Source organism: Notolepis coatsorum, assembly GCF_963971535.1.
Source record: "Notolepis coatsorum genome assembly, chromosome: 7".
NCBI classification, from domain to species: Eukaryota; Metazoa; Chordata; class Actinopteri; order Aulopiformes; family Paralepididae; genus Notolepis; species Notolepis coatsorum.
In genome coordinates, this window is record NC_140171.1 from 175,873,679 (window position 1) to 175,895,304 (window position 21,626).

The following is a 21,626-nucleotide window of genomic DNA, read 5'->3' on the forward strand; positions in this document are numbered from 1 at the left end:
CGATGGAGGTATGGCATTTCCAGATATTTTCCACTATTTTAAGGCGTACACTTTAAGACCACTGACAACCTGGTTTGATCCCCAAGCATCAGTATCCTGGAGAAACTTAGAAGTAAATATAGTAGCACCACATAGACTGCAGGACATAGTATACACCAAATTATCAATTAAGCAATGCGAACTGAAATTTGGCCCCATTATTACTCATGCGATATGGCGTGAAACACACAAAAAATATTCTAACCCACATAAATGGCATAATCATACTCCCTTATTCAATAACAATGCACTCCTGATTGGAAAACGACCTATAAGATTCCCTAGATGGGAAAAGCAGGGCATACACACATTAGGAGATGTTTTCAACAAACAGGGTTTTTGTAGTTATGAGGAAATACACAAAAAATGTAATCTCACCAGTTCCACATATTATTTTTACGCACAGTTATTGTTATGTTTGAAGGCTCACGGTGTCCCATTAAGGATACCAATTGTACACCACAGATACCACAAATTCTTCTATGAAAGAGAGACATCGAGAGGTTTTGTATCAGATTTTTATCATCAATTACTAACGTCCTCGTATGAAATCCTCCACCTAGACTCAGTCTGGAGGAGGGATATACCAGACCTGGAAATAGATTTTGATTGGCAAGAAGCCTGAGCAAATGTTCGACTTGCATCACGGAACCCGGACCATCAACAAATCAATCTTAACTATATTCATAGGACATACTTGACTCCTATAAGACTGAACAGAATGGGTCTTAAACAAGACTCCAAATGCTCCTTATGTACAAATGGGGACGAGGGTACATTTATGCACATGTACTGGGACTGCCCACCAGTTAAGATATTCTGGAAAGAAGTGACCCAGCAATTATCAAATTTCTTAACTCTGAATATACCTGTACACCCCTCTGTATTACTGTTGAATGATGTTTTTGAGTGTGCAGTACCTATACAGCTAAAGAGATTGGTTTTATCTGGTATCACAGCGGCTAAAAAGCTGATAGCATCACGATGGTTTCAACCGGAAAAAATGTGCCGGAAGGTCTGGATTCTTACATATCTCGATGTGATTTATCTAGAAATATCTACAGCAAGAATTTTGGGTCTCAGTGAATCCAAAATTGCAATGTGGTTAGAAGTGGTGGAGAGAATAAAAGCTAGCATATAATAGTAGTGCGTGGTTAGGAGCGAATGATAATGGATGGATTATCCATTGGGGGGACCCGGGGGGGGGGAGCGAGCGAGAGCATATGTGTGTAGGGTATTAGATAGCAAGTATTAGGTGTATATCTTGTATAAGACATTTATTTAAATGGTGATTTCATTGGATGTGCACTGTTAATTAATGCTTGTATATCTAATTTTATGTTGTCATGTTTGTTTATGTGTTTGTTTAAAAAACAATAAAAAAAGAAAATACAGAAAAAAGAAGAAAAAAAAAAGACACCGATTTCCCCTCATTCAGTTGAAGCTAGACTTAGCACACTGGTCAAATGTGTGTCATAAGGGAAGGTATCTCTGAGCAGCCATACACACGCATCCCTGATGGGAGGAGGAGGTACCTTCTCAGGTGGTAGGAGGAATGTGGTCGATCCTGTGTCATTATATTAATCTATAGAGCTGATGGCTATCCGTTTTGGTACTGACAGAATTCCTCCCTTTAGTACAATAATAATAATAAATATAGCCGCAAGCGGCGATCTGCAAGTTCCAAGCCAATATTGATCATCAGGATCAATAAGTTCACACACATGGTTCAGCAGTGTTATAAAACATGACCTCCACGTTTTGTAATGTTTGGATAAAAGAATCGTTGAAATATAATCCAATTTGTGTTATTCCCCACACATTTTGTGCATTTGTAGTGCCCCCTAGTGTTTCATTTGAATGTAATTTATAAGGTATGTTTTGAGTAGTTATCTGGACATATCCTGCATATTTGGTGATGATTGGCCAAACGGTTGTTAACTTGCATCTATTTATGTGCTGAGCCACGCCTTCTTGAAGTTCATTGGTTAATATCGTGAAAACAAAAAAAATCAACAATCCTTATACTAACTATAATAAGCTTCATCCAATAATGTTCCACAGCAAATATGGTAGCAATCGGACATATGGTTTAGGAGGAGATGTCAAAATTGTCTTTTACATAAAATCCCAAATAGCAGAAAATCCAATATGGCAGATTTTATGGTTCCTTGAGTCAAATTTGTAGAGTGAATATAGATGTATGTCTGTACCAAGTTATGTGTAAATCTGACTTATGGCGTAGGAGTTCTGACCTTTCAAAAACGTTTAGTGGTCAATTTGAAATAAAATTGTATGTTTTACAATTGTAAAATTGTAAAATTCAGGGTATGTTTTGGGTTGCTATCTGGACATATCCTGCCAATTTGGTTTGAATTTGGAACGTTTTTCTTATTCTTTTTTATATTATATATCTTTTTATCTCAGGGTACTTTCGATCAGGGGCGTAGCTGTAGATTCTGGGCCCCATGATAGAATGTATTAGTGGGCCCCCAACGAATGCGAGTGCGCGTTAGCGCGCGAGAGAATTTTTTGTGTGCCATTTATTTATTGATGAAAACGCATAATATGGTTCGGATCAGCAGTTCAGCACCTGCACTGTTGGTGGGGGAGCCTAGTAAAGGATGTCGCATTGCGTTCATCTTCAATGAATGGACCAATGCAATAGTCTACCAAAGAACCTTGAGTCGCACTAGGCTGGGAACAACCCTGGGTCAAGTGATAGTAAACTGGACTGGACGAACAACATCGAGGCCCTACAGGAAGGGACAGAGTAGACTGTTCTTCCTGAGAAGGCTCAGGTCTTTTAATGTCTGCAGCAAACTGCTGCAGATGTTCTACCAGTCTGTGGTTGCTGGTGCCCTCTTCTTCGCTGTGGTATGCTGGGGGGGCAACACCAACACACACAAAATAAACAAACTGGTCAAAAAAGCAAGCTCTGTGGTGGGAGCGGACCTGGACAGTCTGAATCACATTTTTTTTCTCTTTTTTTTCTACCTTAAACAGATCTTTTTCAAGTTCCAAGTTTTAATACTCTTATCAACATGCGAGTCAACAAATGCTTGCTTTATGCAGCCATTTAACCCAAAAGGATGACCCTCATGCATTGCAAATTTGCATCAAATTCAAAACAGAGTGATGCACAAAATAACTTAAAAGAAAATAATAATTTAAAACAATGAATAAAGTGTGCATGAAATAATAGGGGAAAGAAAACGTTAGGAACTTGTTACATTCACCCACACAAGGGCTGAGTAATCACCCCCCCCCTCTCTCTCTCACACACACACTCTTCCAGCTCTCTTTCTCTCTTGCCCCTTCCTCATCTCTCTCACCCCCCTCTCTCTATATATCTCACACACACACACACACACACACACACACACACACACACACACACACACACACACACACACACACACACACACACACACACACACACACACACACACACACACACTTCAGAAACAAACATAGTATCAATGAGAGCATCAATCATACACCTGAGTGTTGTCTAGTGTTAAAAAATAAAAATAAAAAAATAAAAATAAAAAAATAAAAAATGTTGGCCCCCCCCCCAGTGCCGGGCCCTTGGAATCATCCAAAACTACCCCCCCCCCCCCCCCCCCAGTTACGCCCCTGCTTTCGATACATTCCATATTGATGCACACAAAAAAACGTATTTTTCTATTTCTTAAAAAAAAAGATTTTACAGCGGCATACAACAACAAACATGCTATCATTTGGCGGATTTATACATACAAATTTACAGGATAACTAAATAATATAGATTCTTCCTGGAAAATAGGAAAGAGACCAAAAGACCAAAACAATAGAAAAAGGCAAAAAGCAAAGACAAAACAGAGTACAGCATATACATTCAGCCATTAGTGTTACAAGAATAACACTGTGAATTTATATACAATCTTCATGCCCCCTCAGACCCTTTAAGTAATCCAACACCGGCCCCCATGTCTTCTTATCAAACACCTTTCTCCGTCCTGTATTTTTAAATTAAATCTAAGCCTCTCTAAGTACAGGGTCTCACCCAGCTCTCTCATCCACATTTCAAATGAGGGTGCTGCATCAGACTTCCAGAGTCTCAAGATGAGCTTTTTAGCCAACACCGCACCTAGATATACTGCCAGAGTACAGAGTAGCATCGTCGCTAGAGCCCAGTATGGCCACTAAGGGGCAGGGTTCCCACTGTTTGTTAAAAGCTTTTTGAGTACAAATCAAATATAGCAGACCAGAACGTGTGTAGGTTGGGACAAGACCAGAGTTGACTTTTGCATTTGTTACACAATGCTGATACACTAGGATACATCTTATTTACTTTCACCTTTGAGTAGTGCAACCTATGTATCACTTTAAATTTAATCAAATTATGCCTAACATTTACTGAACACCGGTGAATATTTGTTTCCCAAAATTCCTCATTGAGGGGTGCCCCCAATTCTGACTCCCACTCAGTCCTATATCTTTCTGTCACTTGAAAAGTGTGTGGTATCATTTTGACACACCGCCCCTTTACTACCTGGTCTAACATTAATTATAGTTTCCAGTGCTTGATGTTGAGGAATGTCTGCATGTATCTACATGACCCATAGCCGTACTGTATTTACCCATTCTGCAATCTGTTAATAAAGTTTTCAATCAATCAATCAATCAATCAATCAATCATGAGTCCTTACGAAGTTCCGTATCTGTAGTTAGCGGAAAAAGGTGACGGCGGTAAATCATATTTGACCCTCCGTTGTTCGAATGATCAAAACTGGCCCCCTTGGTACAAGTCCTTCAAGCACCCTATACCCTTCACCTTCCACTGTGCAAACCCTTGATCCATAGTGGATGGATTTAAAGGCATGGTTATCACAGATTGGACTGTCTGTATACATATTTGGAGCTTTCAAGTATGTTTAAATCTGTTTCCATACCTTCAAGGAGCTATGTACTATACAATTCCCTTCATATAGTGATTTGTTTATCTCGACAGGGCTATTCAACAGGGCTAGGAGAGAGGTTCCCTGACAGGCTGCTCGCTCCATTGAGAGCCATGCAGGAGTGACCTCCTCCATGCCCTCCGTAAGGTTAGCACTTCTCCAGAAAGCCATATTGTTTAACCCTCGAGTCACGCTTGTCGCAGTTCTGGTCAAAAAGCCCTTTTTTTTAACGTGTGTTTGTGGATAGCGTTGGCTAGATTTTATGTATATGCCAAAAAAGTAGCTCAGACAGTATCCCATCTTGGACTCACATTACAATAATCCATGTTTGTTTTTAAAAAACAATCACTATTAAGCGCGTGAACAACAAGTGTCACACCTTTCACCCTAGTCGCAGAACTGGACAGGTTAGGGTTAGAGGGTTAGGGTTGCGTCTATGCCAAATACAACGCAGTTCGGTTTCCGGGTTCCTCTGATTGGCCACTAAGCCCACGTGACCGCGCACGGAAGAGCCAGCGAGGCGACGCGAGGCGGTGGTTTCAGCAGCAGCGGCCGTCTTCTTCCGAGGCGGCTCGTTCTTATTAATCCCTAATGTCATGTATGTTGTGTGTCATAAATGTCGATATGAATAAAAAATGGGGGACCCTGATGTAAACCAGACGAAAGTCTTTCTCTGGTCTAATTCAGTAAAGTAGTCAGATCTACTCTTTATTGAAGGTACTGATATGATATGATTCTACGATTAATACTACAAATGTAATGTCCTCAATGAGTATAACAATTACACAAAACATTAGCTTTATATCAGCCTTTCTGAAAGAAGAAATGGTTTCTTTATACATAGTCCTATATATATAATTTGAAATAAAAAAATACCATGTTCCTTAGTCCTGTATTATGATCAAACAATTACACAAAAATGCATCCTATATAGACTCATATGCCAAAACATTCAGAAATACCCAAATGATGCAAGTTTGTTTTTTTATGACATGCACAACTACAAGCTTTTAAGAACACTGACATAGCCGCTGAATATCACTGAAATCCAAGTTAATGTATATCTTAGAAGTTCTTTGTTTCATCGTACAAACAGCCAAAGCTGTCATGTATGTCCTGTATGTCATAAATGTCGATATGAATTGAAAATGGGGGACCCTGATGTAAACAAGACAAACGTCTTTCTCTGGTCTGCATCCCCTTAACAATTGTATGTATTGCGCCAAAGGGAACACAGTTTCTTGAGTCTGGCGTTGTTGTACTTTATGACATACACAACATACATGACAATAGTCGATTGTCATTGAGTTTCTTCCGGTCAAGATGCAAAAAACTGAAATGTTTTTCATCCATACATTTCTGTTTTATACCGTGGTGAATATGACTCGTTTTAGAGTAATTTTGTGTAATCCCAGGAAACGCCGCCAAACAGCGTTTTACTGCATTTCACTATAAATCGTGAACATGAACGGGGGGGGGGTGACCCTCGTCGATGCATCCGTTATAACCCCTTGTCTTGCCCGAGTAGTTACTGTAGACCCCGCCCGCCCGCCGCAGCTCGGCCCAGACACCAAGCCACATAGTTTCAAAAGGAGTGCAATAGTGGCCGCAAGGCGTTAGGTGGCGGTATTGGACGTTTGCGATCTCAGACCCATTCCCAATGATAACATCAGGCTGGATGTATAAATTATGAAGGGAAATATCGAATAAAAGAAATAACGATGAAAACCCGATGTTGTGAAGGGCCAGATTAAACCGAATATATATATTTATTTATATATATATATTTAATTGTATTTGTATATTCTCTAATATTCCCTGATATCCCTTGTATATTCCTTGTACAATATGCATTGAATATCCATTCTAGCCTACTGAACATCCCATAATAGTCTCCATTCTACTATTGGTCGAGACCTTGGTGCCAGGCTGCCATACCCCTCAGACCCAGTTCAAACGTACCGCTCCACATGTACGAACAAGTCCTAGTTCCGCGTAGGAATCTGACTACCGCACCACTAATGGGACTATTTGTTCATAGTGCGTATATATACTGCGCTACTAAAGTAGGACTTCCTTTTCAGTCCAGTTTCTTACCCTCCAATAGAGTCACAGACGTAAAGCCTCCCCGCGACGCCACGTGTGGGAGTAAGGCCAAGTTCGCCTACCATCGGTATTGAGACATCGTGTATATTAATATTTGAATAGTCATATTTGGCACTATATCGTCGAGTTGGACGTAGTCTATTAAGCTAATAATAGTCTGTTAATATATAGTGCTTCGTGCGGTGAGAATACTGCCGTAGTCAGTACCCCATCGTTTCGGGCAGAGAACTGGCTGCTTATCCAGGGTGGTTGACCCCACGTGAAGCTGCACCCGAGGAGCCCCAGAGCCGACGAGCGAGTGGACCTGTATACCGGATTATTCTACCGACGACAGCCCGCCTTCCCAGGCACGGATTATGCTTTGTATACATTGATTATTCCATGGATAAAGACCCCCGACACTGCCGTGTGTTGGAACCCCCCCCCCTGGAGAGGACGCAAGGTGAGGAGACGCTCTGCAAGACGAGGTCGCTTCACGTCTCTCCTCCGTGGACCGGAGGACGCCGGCCCACAAAGAGTCCACCTGCTTTCATCTGTGGTCCAAGGATCGCCGGCGCATTGAACGGCACTACAGTGGGTTCACCTGGGATACCCTTGGCCGGATGAGGCAGCCGGATTCTACCCCCCCCCCCTTCCTACTCCTGTCGGCTTACAAGCGACCGGATTAACCCCCCCTAGTGTGTCCAGTATATAATCATTAAAGTATCATTGCTGTTATTCCTTAAACTATTCCAGGTCGTATATGTACCACCTGCGCCTTCAGAGATTGGACATTCTCTATTGATATACCGACGAGTACTCTTGCCATAAAAGTGCATACTAATTCCATTCATAAATGTGATTGATTTGATTAAGTGCTTGCTCTACACACCATCGCTGTGTAGAAATAAAGACCTATTTCTAATTCGTACATTTGTGTTGGATCCGTTTCATCTACGTGACAGTGTTCATCATAATATATTTATGCCGTGTACTGGGTGGCCGAATATTAAGTACAAAGGTAGTGGTAGTAAGTATCATATCTAGTAATACAGTCAGGGAATTGTACCCCTCAGTTACAATTGGTCCTTCGAACCGGATGGTAATTAGTGTAATATTAATATAGTGTTATTAATATTGAAATGGCCTATGATGAACACTCCACGAAACGATCCTCCTAACCAACGCCCGCAGCGCGAACGACGGCTCCCTCAGTACTTAGAGGCTTACGCTGTCAGTCAACAACCTAGTCTTCTACTAACAGTAAACGCGGTAAAACTAGAAAGTAAAAGTATGTCTAACCCCAACGCCCAGACTACCCCGACCATAGAGGCCCCTACGGGCTCTAATGTAACTGACCAAGTTCACGGTGGGGACCAGTGGGAACCAGACATGACTTCACACCCCGCCAGTACTGAAGAAGTAGTCCCCGATGAGTCCCGGGAGGAATACAACGCTACCGAGAGAGAACTCGGCACGGAAGAAGACGGGGAGAGCACCGTGGAGATAGAGCTCCAAGGCTCCGCAAGGAGTACCCCGAGGGAAGGCTCCCCTATACAACCGCCTTCTCCCAGCGAGGCAGAGAGGACCCTACAGCAGGCCTTCCTCATCAGCCTGAACGCCGCTGCTGAACGCGACCGACTGCAGATCCAGCAGCGGAGCGAAGAAGAGCATATACGTCTAGAACTAAGACGCATTCAGAGAGAAGAGAATGTGGCCCGAGACCGAGCAGACAGCCAGCGAGCAGCTGCTGGTGCCCTACGGGACGCAGAGCGCGACAGACAGCAAGCGCAACTAATAGAACAGCTGATCAGACGGACAACACCCTCTCCCTCCGCCAGAGGCTCCAGGAACTCGTCTAGACACACCTCCAGGGCGGCATCCCCTAGCCGAGTAAACAACCCTGAACTTGACCAACAGACGAGGTCTATACCCCCCACAGACCACCTCCCCCCACCGGTCCAAGCGAGACCTAGCAACCGGGAAGGAGCAGCATATCCTGTGGAGAGGCTAAACCAGAGACTACAAGCACTGGATGACCTAACTGAAGACGAAGAGGAAGAGGAGGAGAACCACGCCCGACGACAGCACAGTACTCTACCGGACCAGGAGGTCCGGTACAGCCCAGGCTATACTCCCGCGGAGCTGCGCTACAGACCCCCGACTCTATACACGGGTGAGCACGACGCACGACCCGCACCGAGGAACAGCACCTGGACAAGCGGGCCATGGTACACTGCCGGTACCAGCCCATACCAAGGAGCGGGAGGAGACTCGCCTAGGAGGCCTCTCCCCCAACGCTCGCCGATGTATCCACAGTCAGCGTCATACATTGGCACGCCTATGGTACCCGACTTCACCCAAGAGAACCGGGCCCAGTATACAGAACTCCGCATGTGTCTGGAGACCATGTTGGTGGATGTATTGGATGAACGCCACAAATACGCCATCCTACTGAAGCACTTAAAGGTACCCCGCGCACATAATATAGCGCTCGCCTACGCGACTTCCACCACCCCATACACAGCAGCGCTGGTAGCATTGGACCAGAGGTATGGGCGCATATGGGATTACGTGATCCAGGAGATCCGACACATCGACCGCTTACCCCCAGCAATAGACAATCGAGCACTGGACGACCTGTCCATCAGAGTGCAGTCCCTGGTAGGGATGTTGGGAGCGCAGAGAGAGAAGGGGAGGCATGAACTTTACGCCAACTCAAATGTGGAAAGGATCTTGGAGAAGCTGCCGCCCGCTCGACAGGAGCGTTTTAGGCGACAGAGGGACCACCGAGACCCGAATGGCCCCGAACCGAACCTCCTCGATCTAGCAGACTTCCTGGCGAGAGAAGTCAGCAGCCTACGGCTAGATACATTCGGACGGAGCACCCCTGGCTCCAGAGAAGGAACCAGACGACTAAATGATGGAAGAAGATCGGTGACTGTGATGCACCAATCGGAGTCAGTACCGAGCAGCAGGAGCCACAGTACCCCCTCCAGAACGGAGAAGTGGAAGATAGTGTGCCCCTACTGTGAGAAAGAACACTGGCTAGCGCAATGTGACTCCTTCCCCAAGCTGAACGCGGAGGAAGCAAGTCAATGGATAAAGTCCAACAAGCGCTGTTTTCGCTGTGCGCGTTCACACATGGCAGCCGAATGCCGCTTAAAGAAAAGGTGCACCAAGTGCGATGGAGCCCATCTGGACATACTTCACGACAGTAACAGACGGCGCCCTTCACCCGCACCATCCAGCAGCAAAGCGAGCGTCATGTACATCGATCCCGCCAGCAGCAGTGGAGCCCGAGTACTCCTAAAAGTAGTGCGTGTGACACTAAGCTACCAGAATAAAGTCCTGGACACTTACGCCGTCCTCGATGATGGGTCAGAGAAGACCCTTCTGCTCGCCTCCGCTGCGGCCCAGCTAGGGCTGCGGGGAAGCGAAACCCAAATGACAATTCGGACAATAAGACGAGATTTGAAGACGATAAAGGGCGAGAATGTCTCATTCTCTATCGCAGCAAGCGGCCAGCCTGAGCGACGGTACCAGATTACAGACGCTTTCACCAGCCAAGAAATAGGACTGTCGCGGTACACATACCCCGTCGCCAAGCTGATGGAGAAATATGCACATCTGCGCAAGTTACCGATCCCGCTCATAGACAATGCTATGCCGACCCTGTTGATAGGCTCTGACCATGCAGACCTCATTGTCCCGATAGACCGGGTTCATACCGGACCCCGAGGCTGTCCTGCAGCAGTCGAGACCCGTTTGGGATGGACTCTCCAAGGCCCGCTCGCCAAATCTCTCAACCGAAGTACAGCCACTAGATGTCTCCACTCCCGAGTCACAGAGGGAGAAACCGCACTCCTGCAACACGTAGAGCGGTTATGGACCTTGGAACAAATGCCCTTTAAGAACGGAAAGAAAGACATTCGCTCTAAAGATGACATTTACGCCATTCACCTCCTCGAGACAGGGACCAAGAGAGTCCCGGTCAATGGCGTGTTGAGATACGCCACGCCACTCCTGCGGCGAGAAGGAATGCCTACTTTCCACGCCAAGACAGACGCCACAGAACGGTACCTGCTGAACACGGAGCGGCGCTTAGCCAAGAACCCCGCCCAAGAGAGTGTATACCGCGCTGAGATTGAGAAGCTCATCACAGCGGGACACGTCACAAAGATGGACATTAAAGAGGCTGACCAGACCACTGAATCGTGGTACGTGCCTCACCACAAGGTCCATCACAACGGTAAAGACCGCATAGTATTTAACTGCAGCTACCAGATCGGATCCCAAAATCTGAATAAAGAGTTACTGCCCGGTCCCACACTCGGCCCCTCCCTACTCGGCGTTCTACTCCGCTTCCGCCAGGAAAAGGTGGCCATCAGCGGGGACATTAAAGGAATGTTCCTGCAGGTGAGATTAGTAGAGGCGGACAAGCCCCTGTTACGGTTCCTATGGAGAGAGAAGCCAGGAGATGAGCACCCAGCCATCTACCAATGGGAAGTCCTCCCCTTCGGAACGACGTGCAGCCCCTGCTGTGCTACATTTGCACTACAGAAACATGTAGCAGAGGACCCAGCAGCGGACGAAGAGGTCCGACACAGCGTAAAGAACAGCTTCTACGTAGACAACTGTCTACAAAGCCTTTCAACCCAGGAAGAAGCCGAGGCTCTCCTGATTAAACTCCGCGCCTCATTGATCAAAGGCGGCTTTGATCTCAGGCAGTGGGCCAGCAGCGATCCGCAAGTACTGCGCAGCCTCTCCTCCGAGGACAAGGCAGCCAGCAGCGAGACCTGGATGGCTACAATCCCGGGAGAAGCCCAGGAGATGACCCTGGGATTGGTGTGGCGATTCAAAACAGATTCGCTTCACTACAGACACAAGCCCCTGACTACGGAGCAGGGAAGGCCGGCCGCGTAAGCAAAGTGATCACCGGTGCCGACGGCAAGGTCCGAGCAGCTGAAGTGCTCGTCCAGGGTCGCACTTACACCCGTCCCGTGGCGAGGCTCATAGAACTGCCCCGACTCCCAGACACAATCGATGATGACCATGACCCTATAACCCTATGACTTTGTGAAGTTGACTGACCCCTACAGCAAACCCTTATGTGTAAATAGACAACGCGATTAATCTGTCTCTGTTTAACTGATTAGGTCTGGGACCAATCAGGGGGTGGCTGTTGTGAAGGGCCAGATTAAACCGAATATATATATTTATTTATATATATATATTTAATTGTATTTGTATATTCTCTAATATTCCCTGATATCCCTTGTATATTCCTTGTACAATATGCATTGAATATCCATTCTAGCCTACTGAACATCCCATAATAGTCTCCATTCTACTATTGGTCGAGACCTTGGTGCCAGGCTGCCATACCCCTCAGACCCAGTTCAAACGTACCGCTCCACATGTACGAACAAGTCCTAGTTCCGCGTAGGAATCTGACTACCGCACCACTAATGGGACTATTTGTTCATAGTGCGTATATATACTGCGCTACTAAAGTAGGACTTCCTTTTCAGTCCAGTTTCTTACCCTCCAATAGAGTCACAGACGTAAAGCCTCCCCGCGACGCCACGTGTGGGAGTAAGGCCAAGTTCGCCTACCATCGGTATTGAGACATCGTGTATATTAATATTTGAATAGTCATATTTGGCACTATATCGTCGAGTTGGACGTAGTCTATTAAGCTAATAATAGTCTGTTAATATATAGTGCTTCGTGCGGTGAGAATACTACCGTAGTCAGTACCCCATCGTTTCGGGCAGAGAACTGGCTGCTTATCCAGGGTGGTTGACCCCACGTGAAGCTGCACCCGAGGAGCCCCAGAGCCGACGAGCGAGTGGACCTGTATACCGGATTATTCTACCGACGACAGCCCGCCTTCCCAGGCACGGATTATGCTTTGTATACATTGATTATTCCATGGATAAAGACCCCCGATACTGCCGTGTGTTGGAACCCCCCCCCCTGGAGAGGACGCAAGGTGAGGAGACGCTCTGCAAGACGAGGTCGCTTCACGTCTCTCCTCCGTGGACCGGAGGACGCCGGCCCACAAAGAATCCACCTGCTTTCATCTGTGGTCCAAGGATCGCCGGCGCATTGAACGGCACTACAGTGGGTTCACCTGGGATACCCTTGGCCGGATGAGGCAGCCGGATTCTACCCCCCCCCCCTTCCTACTCCTGTCGGCTTACAAGCGACCGGATTAACCCCCCCTAGTGTGTCCAGTATATAATCATTAAAGTATCATTGCTGTTATTCCTTAAACTATTCCAGGTCGTATATGTACCACCTGCGCCTTCAGAGATTGGACATTCTCTATTGATATACCGACGAGTACTCTTGCCATAAAAGTGCATACTAATTCCATTCATAAATGTGATTGATTTGATTAAGTGCTTGCTCTACACACCATCGCTGTGTAGAAATAAAGACCTATTTCTAATTCGTACATTTGTGTTGGATCCGTTTCATCTACGTGACAGTGTTCATCATAATATATTTATGCCGTGTACTGGGTGGCCGAATATTAAGTACAAAGGTAGTGGTAGTAAGTATCATATCTAGTAATACAGTCAGGGAATTGTACCCCTCAGTTACACCCGACATGTTTTATAGACACAATCAGGGGTGTAAATAGTACCCAGAGATTATACTTAAGTGAAAGTATGGGTAGTGTCTCAAAATCTTACTCAAGTAAAAGTCATCAGTATCTGGCTAAAAACACACACAAAAAGTCTAAAAGTTTCTACTTTTAAATGTACTCAAGTACTAAAAAGTAAAAGTAAAAACTTTTTTTCTGACTGTATTCTTCTGATAGCAGGTGTTTAATCAAAGATCCCCTCTTTCTAGTCTTGCACAAGGACTAATGGGTGGGTTAATTTTCCATTGATGGGGATTTGATTGGCTGTTTTTAAATAAAGTGCGGCCGCAGGCTTAATAACCTTAACGTTAGTTCGGCCAGAGGATAGACACACCCGTTACACATACGTTGCTTTTAATGCTTTAGTGGTGTGTTGTTTTTATGTGTAAAATACTGCTTTAGACTTATGTGGGTCGTTCTTTTATTTTGAAAAACCCCGACCGGAAGTCTTATTGCTACAGAGGCACAGGACGGTAGATGGACGGTCTGCTGAATAAAGCAATAACGTTCTACTACATTGCATGCATATATATATATAATAATTATTACTTATCTTTACATTGTCTACAAATCGCGGGGGGAAATGCCCGGCATGATGGATAAAGGGTCGGAGTACTTGGGGAAGGGTCGCTCGTCTAACGGTCATGTCTCTGATGAGAGCGGCGGCAGCGACGCGGAGCAGCGCGGTAATAACGGTAGAGCCTCGAACCCCCGACACCAGTCGGACACCCGCTGCTGCACTCATGTTGTTATTTCACAAATAACGTGTCCAGTGTTGTTGTTTCACAAAGAACATGTCCAGGCTAATGAGCGTGTTTCACATTTTGCAGATGTGGGAATGCGCGTCGGAGCCGATTATCAAGCCAATATTCCAGAAATCGATCCCGGTGAGAAACGCTGCACCTCCTGTACTGTACCTTACTGTGACGGTAGCCTCGGTGTAGTGTGTGTTATTAGCCTGTATGTATATATATAATTATACTGGACATGATATATACCCATGGATGGGAGGTAGTCGCCATTGCTGTCTCAGCAACTGGAAATAGATTGAAAAACATCTGGAATTATTAAAAATGTAAAAGTGAAAAGGTTTAGCAGAAGTAAGTGTGCACCAGCTCTGCTCAGTGGTCGCTTGGTTACTAAGTTACTCACGTTACAAGTTATTATAGGCTAACATGGTTGAATTACCAATCAATTACTGAGGCATATTATGTATTAGTGATTTTGTGCTTTTTATAATTGAGCACAAGTACTTTTAATGTAACAATTTAATCAAATAAATTATGTTGTATCTATTATATAAATGGAGTTCAAATTAGACATTTCAATGAAATTAATTAAACATCTCCTTCATCCTCTCTTTGGATAGCCTATATGCAGGAAACTCATCTATACATTGAAAACCTTTTGTCCATTTTGGAATATTATAATCCCAATTAAACACTACTGGGACACAAACTATGGCACCAATTGACCCATTGTGGCGGCGCTACGATAAACACTCAACATCTGGCCACGTGTTCACACTATGTACGGGCTACAACACAGTGACATCGGATTGATGCCAAAATATAGACCGGAGACACACTCACTCCATATTTGGCGATAAATCTGGGGGGAAAAACATTACTTTCATACAGACAATCTGTCCTTGATGGCATGCAGATTATAATATAATGACTAGAGACCTGTAGGTTTACATGTAGATTATAATATAATGACTAGAGAGACCTGTATGTTTACATGCAGATTATAATATAATGACTAGAGACCTGTAGGTTTACATGCAGATTATAATATAATGACTAGAGACCTGTAGGTTTACATGCAGATTATAATATAATGACTAGAGACCTGTAGGTTTACATGCAGATTATAATATAATGACTAGAGAGACCTGTATGTTTACATGCAGATTATAATATAATGACTAGAGAGACCTGTAGGTTTACATGCAGATTATAATATAATGACTAGAGACCTGTAGGTTTACATGCAGATTATAATATAATGACTAGAGACCTGTAGGTTTACATGCAGATTATAATATAATGACTAGAGACCTGTAGGTTTACATGCAGATTATAATATAATGACTAGAGAGACCTGTAGGTTTACATGCAGATTATAATATAATGACTAGAGACCTGTAGGTTTACATGCAGATTATAATATAATGACTAGAGAGACCTGTAGGTTTACATGCAGATTATAATATAATGACTAGAGACCTGTAGGTTTACATGCAGATTATAATATAATGACTAGAGAGACCTGTATGTTTACATGCAGATTATAATATAATGACTAGAGAGACCTGTAGGTTTACATGTAGATTATAATATAATGACTAGAGACCTGTAGGTTTACATGCAGATTATAATATAATGACTAGAGAGACCTGTATGTTTACATACAGATTATAATATAATGACTAGAGACCTGTAGGTTTACATGCAGATTATAATATAATGACTAGAGACCTGTAGGTTTACATGCAGATTATAATATAATGACTAGCGACCTGTAGGTTTACATATAGATTATAATATAATGACTAGAGACCTGTAGGTTTACATGCAGATTATAATATAATGACTAGAGACCTGTAGGTTTACATGCAGATTATAATATAATGACTAGAGACCTGTAGGTTTACATGTAGATTATAATATAATGACTAGAGACCTGTAGGTTTACATACAGATTATAATATAATGACTAGAGACCTGTAGGTTTACATACAGATTATAATATAATGACTAGAGACCTGTAGGTTTACATGTAGATTATAATATAATGACTAGAGACCTGTAGGTTTACATACAGATTATAATATAATGACTAGAGTCCTGTAGGTTTACATGCAGATTATAATATAATGACTAGAGACCTGTAGGTTTACATGCAGATTATAATATAATGACTAGAGACCTGTAGGTTTACATGCAGATTATAATATAATGACTAGAGAGTCCTGTAGGTTTACATACAGATTATAATATAATGACTAGAGACCTGTAGGTTTACATACAGATTATAATATAATGACTAGAGACCTGTAGGTTTACATGCAGATTATAATATAATGACTAGAGAGACCTGTAGGTTTACATGCAGATTATAATATAATGACTAGAGACCTGTAGGTTTACATGTAGATTATAATATAATGACTAGAGACCTGTAGGTTTACATGTAGATTATAATATAATGACTAGAGACCTGTAGGTTTACATGCAGATTATAATATAATGACTAGAGACCTGTAGGTTTACATGCAGATTATAATATAATGACTAGAGACCTGTAGGTTTACATGCAGATTATAATATAATGACTAGAGACCTGTAGGTTTACATGCAGATTATAATATAATGACTAGAGAGACCTGTAGGTTTACATGCAGATTATAATATAATGACTAGAGACCTGTAGGTTTACATGCAGATTATAATATAATGACTAGAGAGTCCTGTAGGTTTACATGCAGATTATAATATAATGACTAGAGAGACCTGTAGGTTTACATGGAGATTATAATATAATGACTAGAGACCTGTAGGTTTACATGCAGATTATAATATAATGACTAGAGAGACCTGTAGGTTTACATGCAGATTATAATATAATGACTAGAGACCTGTAGGTTTACATGCAGATTATAATATAATGACTATAGAGTCCTGTAGGTTTACATACAGATTATAATATAATGACTAGAGACCTGTAGGTTTACATACAGATTATAATATAATGACTAGAGACCTGTAGGTTTACATGCAGATTATAATATAATGACTAGAGACCTGTAGGATTACATGCAGATTATAATATAATGACTAGAGACCAGAAAGACTCAGAAGAAGCTTCTATCCCCAGGCCATCAGGCTGCTAAACGAACAATGAATGAACACTACACAACAACAACCACCAAACGCACATAGCACACACATCCACACGCACACACTCACTTTAAACAAACACACTGTAGCACCCACTCCCCACACTTTATATTTATTGATGAAGGATTGCACTACAACTCGTACACCTTACTGTAAATTGTACCTAAAATTGTACCTCATCCCATTTCTGCTTTGCACTAGATAGTACTGTACATTAGTACACTGCATAGTATTTTATATTATATGGTAACTCAGAACATTGTACATATGTCTATACCGAACACTGTGACCTCATTTTTCTTCTTCTAAATTACATGCTATATTATGTTATTTGATACTATCTTGTCTAGCACAGTCTCTGGAGCGTAACAGTAAGAAGCATTTTGTATGAAAGTATTCTGTACTTCTGTATGACAACTATTAAAGAACTTGAACTTGAGAGACCTGTATGTTTACATGCAGATTATAATATAATGACTATAGAGACCTGTAGGTTTACATGCAGATTATAATATAATGACTAGAGACCTGTAGGTTTACATGCAGATTATAATATAATGACTAGAGAGACCTGTAGGTTTACATGCAGATTATAATATAATGACTAGAGAGACCTGTAGGTTTACATGTAGATTATAATATAATGACTAGAGACCTGTAGGTTTACATGCAGATTATAATATAATGACTAGAGACCTGTAGGTTTACATGCAGATTATAATATAATGACTAGAGAGACCTGTAGGTTTACATGTAGATTATAATATAATGACTAGAGACCTGTAGGTTTACATGTAGATTATAATATAATGACTAGAGACCTGTAGGTTTACATGCAGATTATAATATAATGACTAGAGAGACCTGTAGGTTTACATGCAGATTATAATATAATGACTAGAGACCTGTAGGTTTACATGCAGATTATAATATAATGACTAGAGACCTGTAGGTTCACATGCAGATTATAATATAATGACTAGAGACCTGTAGGTTTACATGCAGATTATAATATAATGACTAGAGAGACCTGTAGGTTTACATGTAGATTATAATATAATGACTAGAGAGACCTGTAGGTTTACATGCAGATTATAATATAATGACTAGAGACCTGTAGTTTTACATGCAGATTATAATATAATGACTAGAGACCTGTAGATTTACATGTAGATTATAATATAATGACTAGAGAGACCTGTAGGTTTACATGCAGATTATAATATAATGACTAGAGACCTGTAGGTTTACATGCAGATTATAATATGATGACTAGAGAGACCTGTAGGTTTACATGTAGATTATAATATAATGACTAGAGAGACCTGTAGGTTTACATGCAGATTATAATATAATGACTAGAGACCTGTAGGTTTACATGCAGATTATAATATAATGACTAGAGAGACCTGTAGGTTTACATGCAGATTATAATATAATGACTAGAGACCTGTAGGTTTACATGTAGATTATAATATAATGACTAGAGAGACCTGTAGGTTTACATGCAGATTATAATATAATGACTAGAGACCTGTAGGTTTACATGTAGATTATAATATAATGACTAGAGACCTGTAGGTTTACATGTAGATTATAATATAATGACTAGAGAGACCTGTAGGTTTACATGCAGATTATAATATAATGACTAGAGAGACCTGTAGGTTTACATGCAGATTATAATATAATGACTAGAGAGACCTGTAGGTTTACATACAGATTATAATATAATGACTAGAGACCTGTAGGTTTACATACAGATTATAATATAATGACTAGAGACCTGTAGGTTTACATGCAGATTATAATATAATGACTAGAGACCTGTAGGATTACATGCAGATTATAATATAATGACTAGAGACCAGAAAGACTCAGAAGAAGCTTCTATCCCCAGGCCATCAGGCTGCTAAACGAACAATGAATGAACACTACACAACAACAACCACCAAACGCACATAGCACACACATCCACACGCACACACTCACTTTAAACAAACACACTGTAGCACCCACTCCCCACACTTTATATTTATTGATGAAGGATTGCACTACAACTCGTACACCTTACTGTAAATTGTACCTAAAATTGTACCTCATCCCATTTCTGCTTTGCACTAGATAGTACTGTACATTAGTACACTGCATAGTATTTTATATTATATGGTAACTCAGAACATTGTACATATGTCTATACCGAACACTGTGACCTCATTTTTCTTCTTCTAAATTACATGCTATATTATGTTATTTGATACTATCTTGTCTAGCACAGTCTCTGGAGCGTAACAGTAAGAAGCATTTTGTATGAAAGTATTCTGTACTTCTGTATGACAACTATTAAAGAACTTGAACTTGAGAGACCTGTATGTTTACATGTAGATTATAATATAATGACTAGAGACCTGTAGGTTTACATGTAGATTATAATATAATGACTAGAGACCTGTAGGTTTACATGCAGATTATAATATAATGACTAGAGACCTGTAGGTTTACATGTAGATTATAATATAATGACTAGAGACCTGTAGGTTTACATGTAGATTATAATATAATGACTAGAGACCTGTAGGTTTACATGCAGATTATAATATAATGACTAGAGAGACCTGTAGGTTTACATGCAGATTATAATATAATGACTAGAGAGACCTGTAGGTTTACATGTAGATTATAATATAATGACTAGAGACCTGTAGGTTTATATGCAGATTATAATATAATGACTAGAGACCTGTAGGTTTACATGCAGATTATAATATAATGACTAGAGAGACCTGTAGGTTTACATGTAGATTATAATATAATGACTAGAGACCTGTAGGTTTACATGTAGATTATAATATAATGACTAGAGACCTGTAGGTTTACATGCAGATTATAATATAATGACTAGAGAGACCTGTAGGTTTACATGCAGATTATAATATAATGACTAGAGACCTGTAGGTTTACATGCAGATTATAATATAATGACTAGAGACCTGTAGGTTCACATGCAGATTATAATATAATGACTAGAGACCTGTAGGTTTACATGCAGATTATAATATAATGACTAGAGAGACCTGTAGGTTTACATGTAGATTATAATATAATGACTAGAGAGACCTGTAGGTTTACATGCAGATTCTAATATAATGACTAGAGACCTGTAGTTTTACATGCAGATTATAATATAATGACTAGAGACCTGTAGATTTACATGTAGATTATAATATAATGACTAGAGAGACCTGTAGGTTTACATGCAGATTATAATATAATGACTAGAGACCTGTAGTTTTACATGCAGATTATAATATAATGACTAGAGAGACCTGTAGGTTTACATGCAGATTATAATATAATGACTAGAGACCTGTAGGTTTACATGCAGATTATAATATGATGACTAGAGAGACCTGTAGGTTTACATGTAGATTATAATATAATGACTAGAGAGACCTGTAGGTTTACATGCAGATTATAATATAATGACTAGAGACCTGTAGGTTTACATGCAGATTATAATATAATGACTAGAGAGACCTGTAGGTTTACATGCAGATTATAATATAATGACTAGAGACCTGTAGGTTTACATGTAGATTATAATATAATGACTAGAGAGACCTGTAGGTTTACATGCAGATTATAATATAATGACTAGAGACCTGTAGGTTTACATGTAGATTATAATATAATGACTAGAGACCTGTAGGTTTACATGTAGATTATAATATAATGACTAGAGAGACCTGTAGGTTTACATGCAGATTATAATATAATGACTAGAGAGACCTGTAGGTTTACATGCAGATTATAATATAATGACTAGAGAGACCTGTAGATTTACATACAGATTATAATATAATGACTAGAGAGACCTGTAGGTTTACATGTCGATTATAATATAATGACTAGAGACCTGTAGGTTTACATGTAGATTATAATATAATGACTAGAGACCTGTAGGTTTACATGCAGATTATAATATAATGACTAGAG

At 41.4% G+C, this 21,626-nt stretch overlaps 1 protein-coding gene across 1 annotated transcript in view; it reads left to right on the forward strand.

The window, feature by feature from the left end:
- Window positions 1–14,308: 14,308 nt before the first annotated feature.
- Window positions 14,309–21,626, forward strand: part of rcor3 (REST corepressor 3) — a gene marked incomplete at both ends in the record, with an annotated part of 121,488 nt that continues 114,170 nt past the window's right edge. Inside the window, 2 exons of the mRNA XM_084318468.1 lie at window positions 14,309–14,411; window positions 14,556–14,612. Coding sequence (XP_084174594.1) covers window positions 14,309–14,411; window positions 14,556–14,612 — 160 coding nt within the window. The remainder of the gene's footprint in view (window positions 14,412–14,555; window positions 14,613–21,626) is intronic.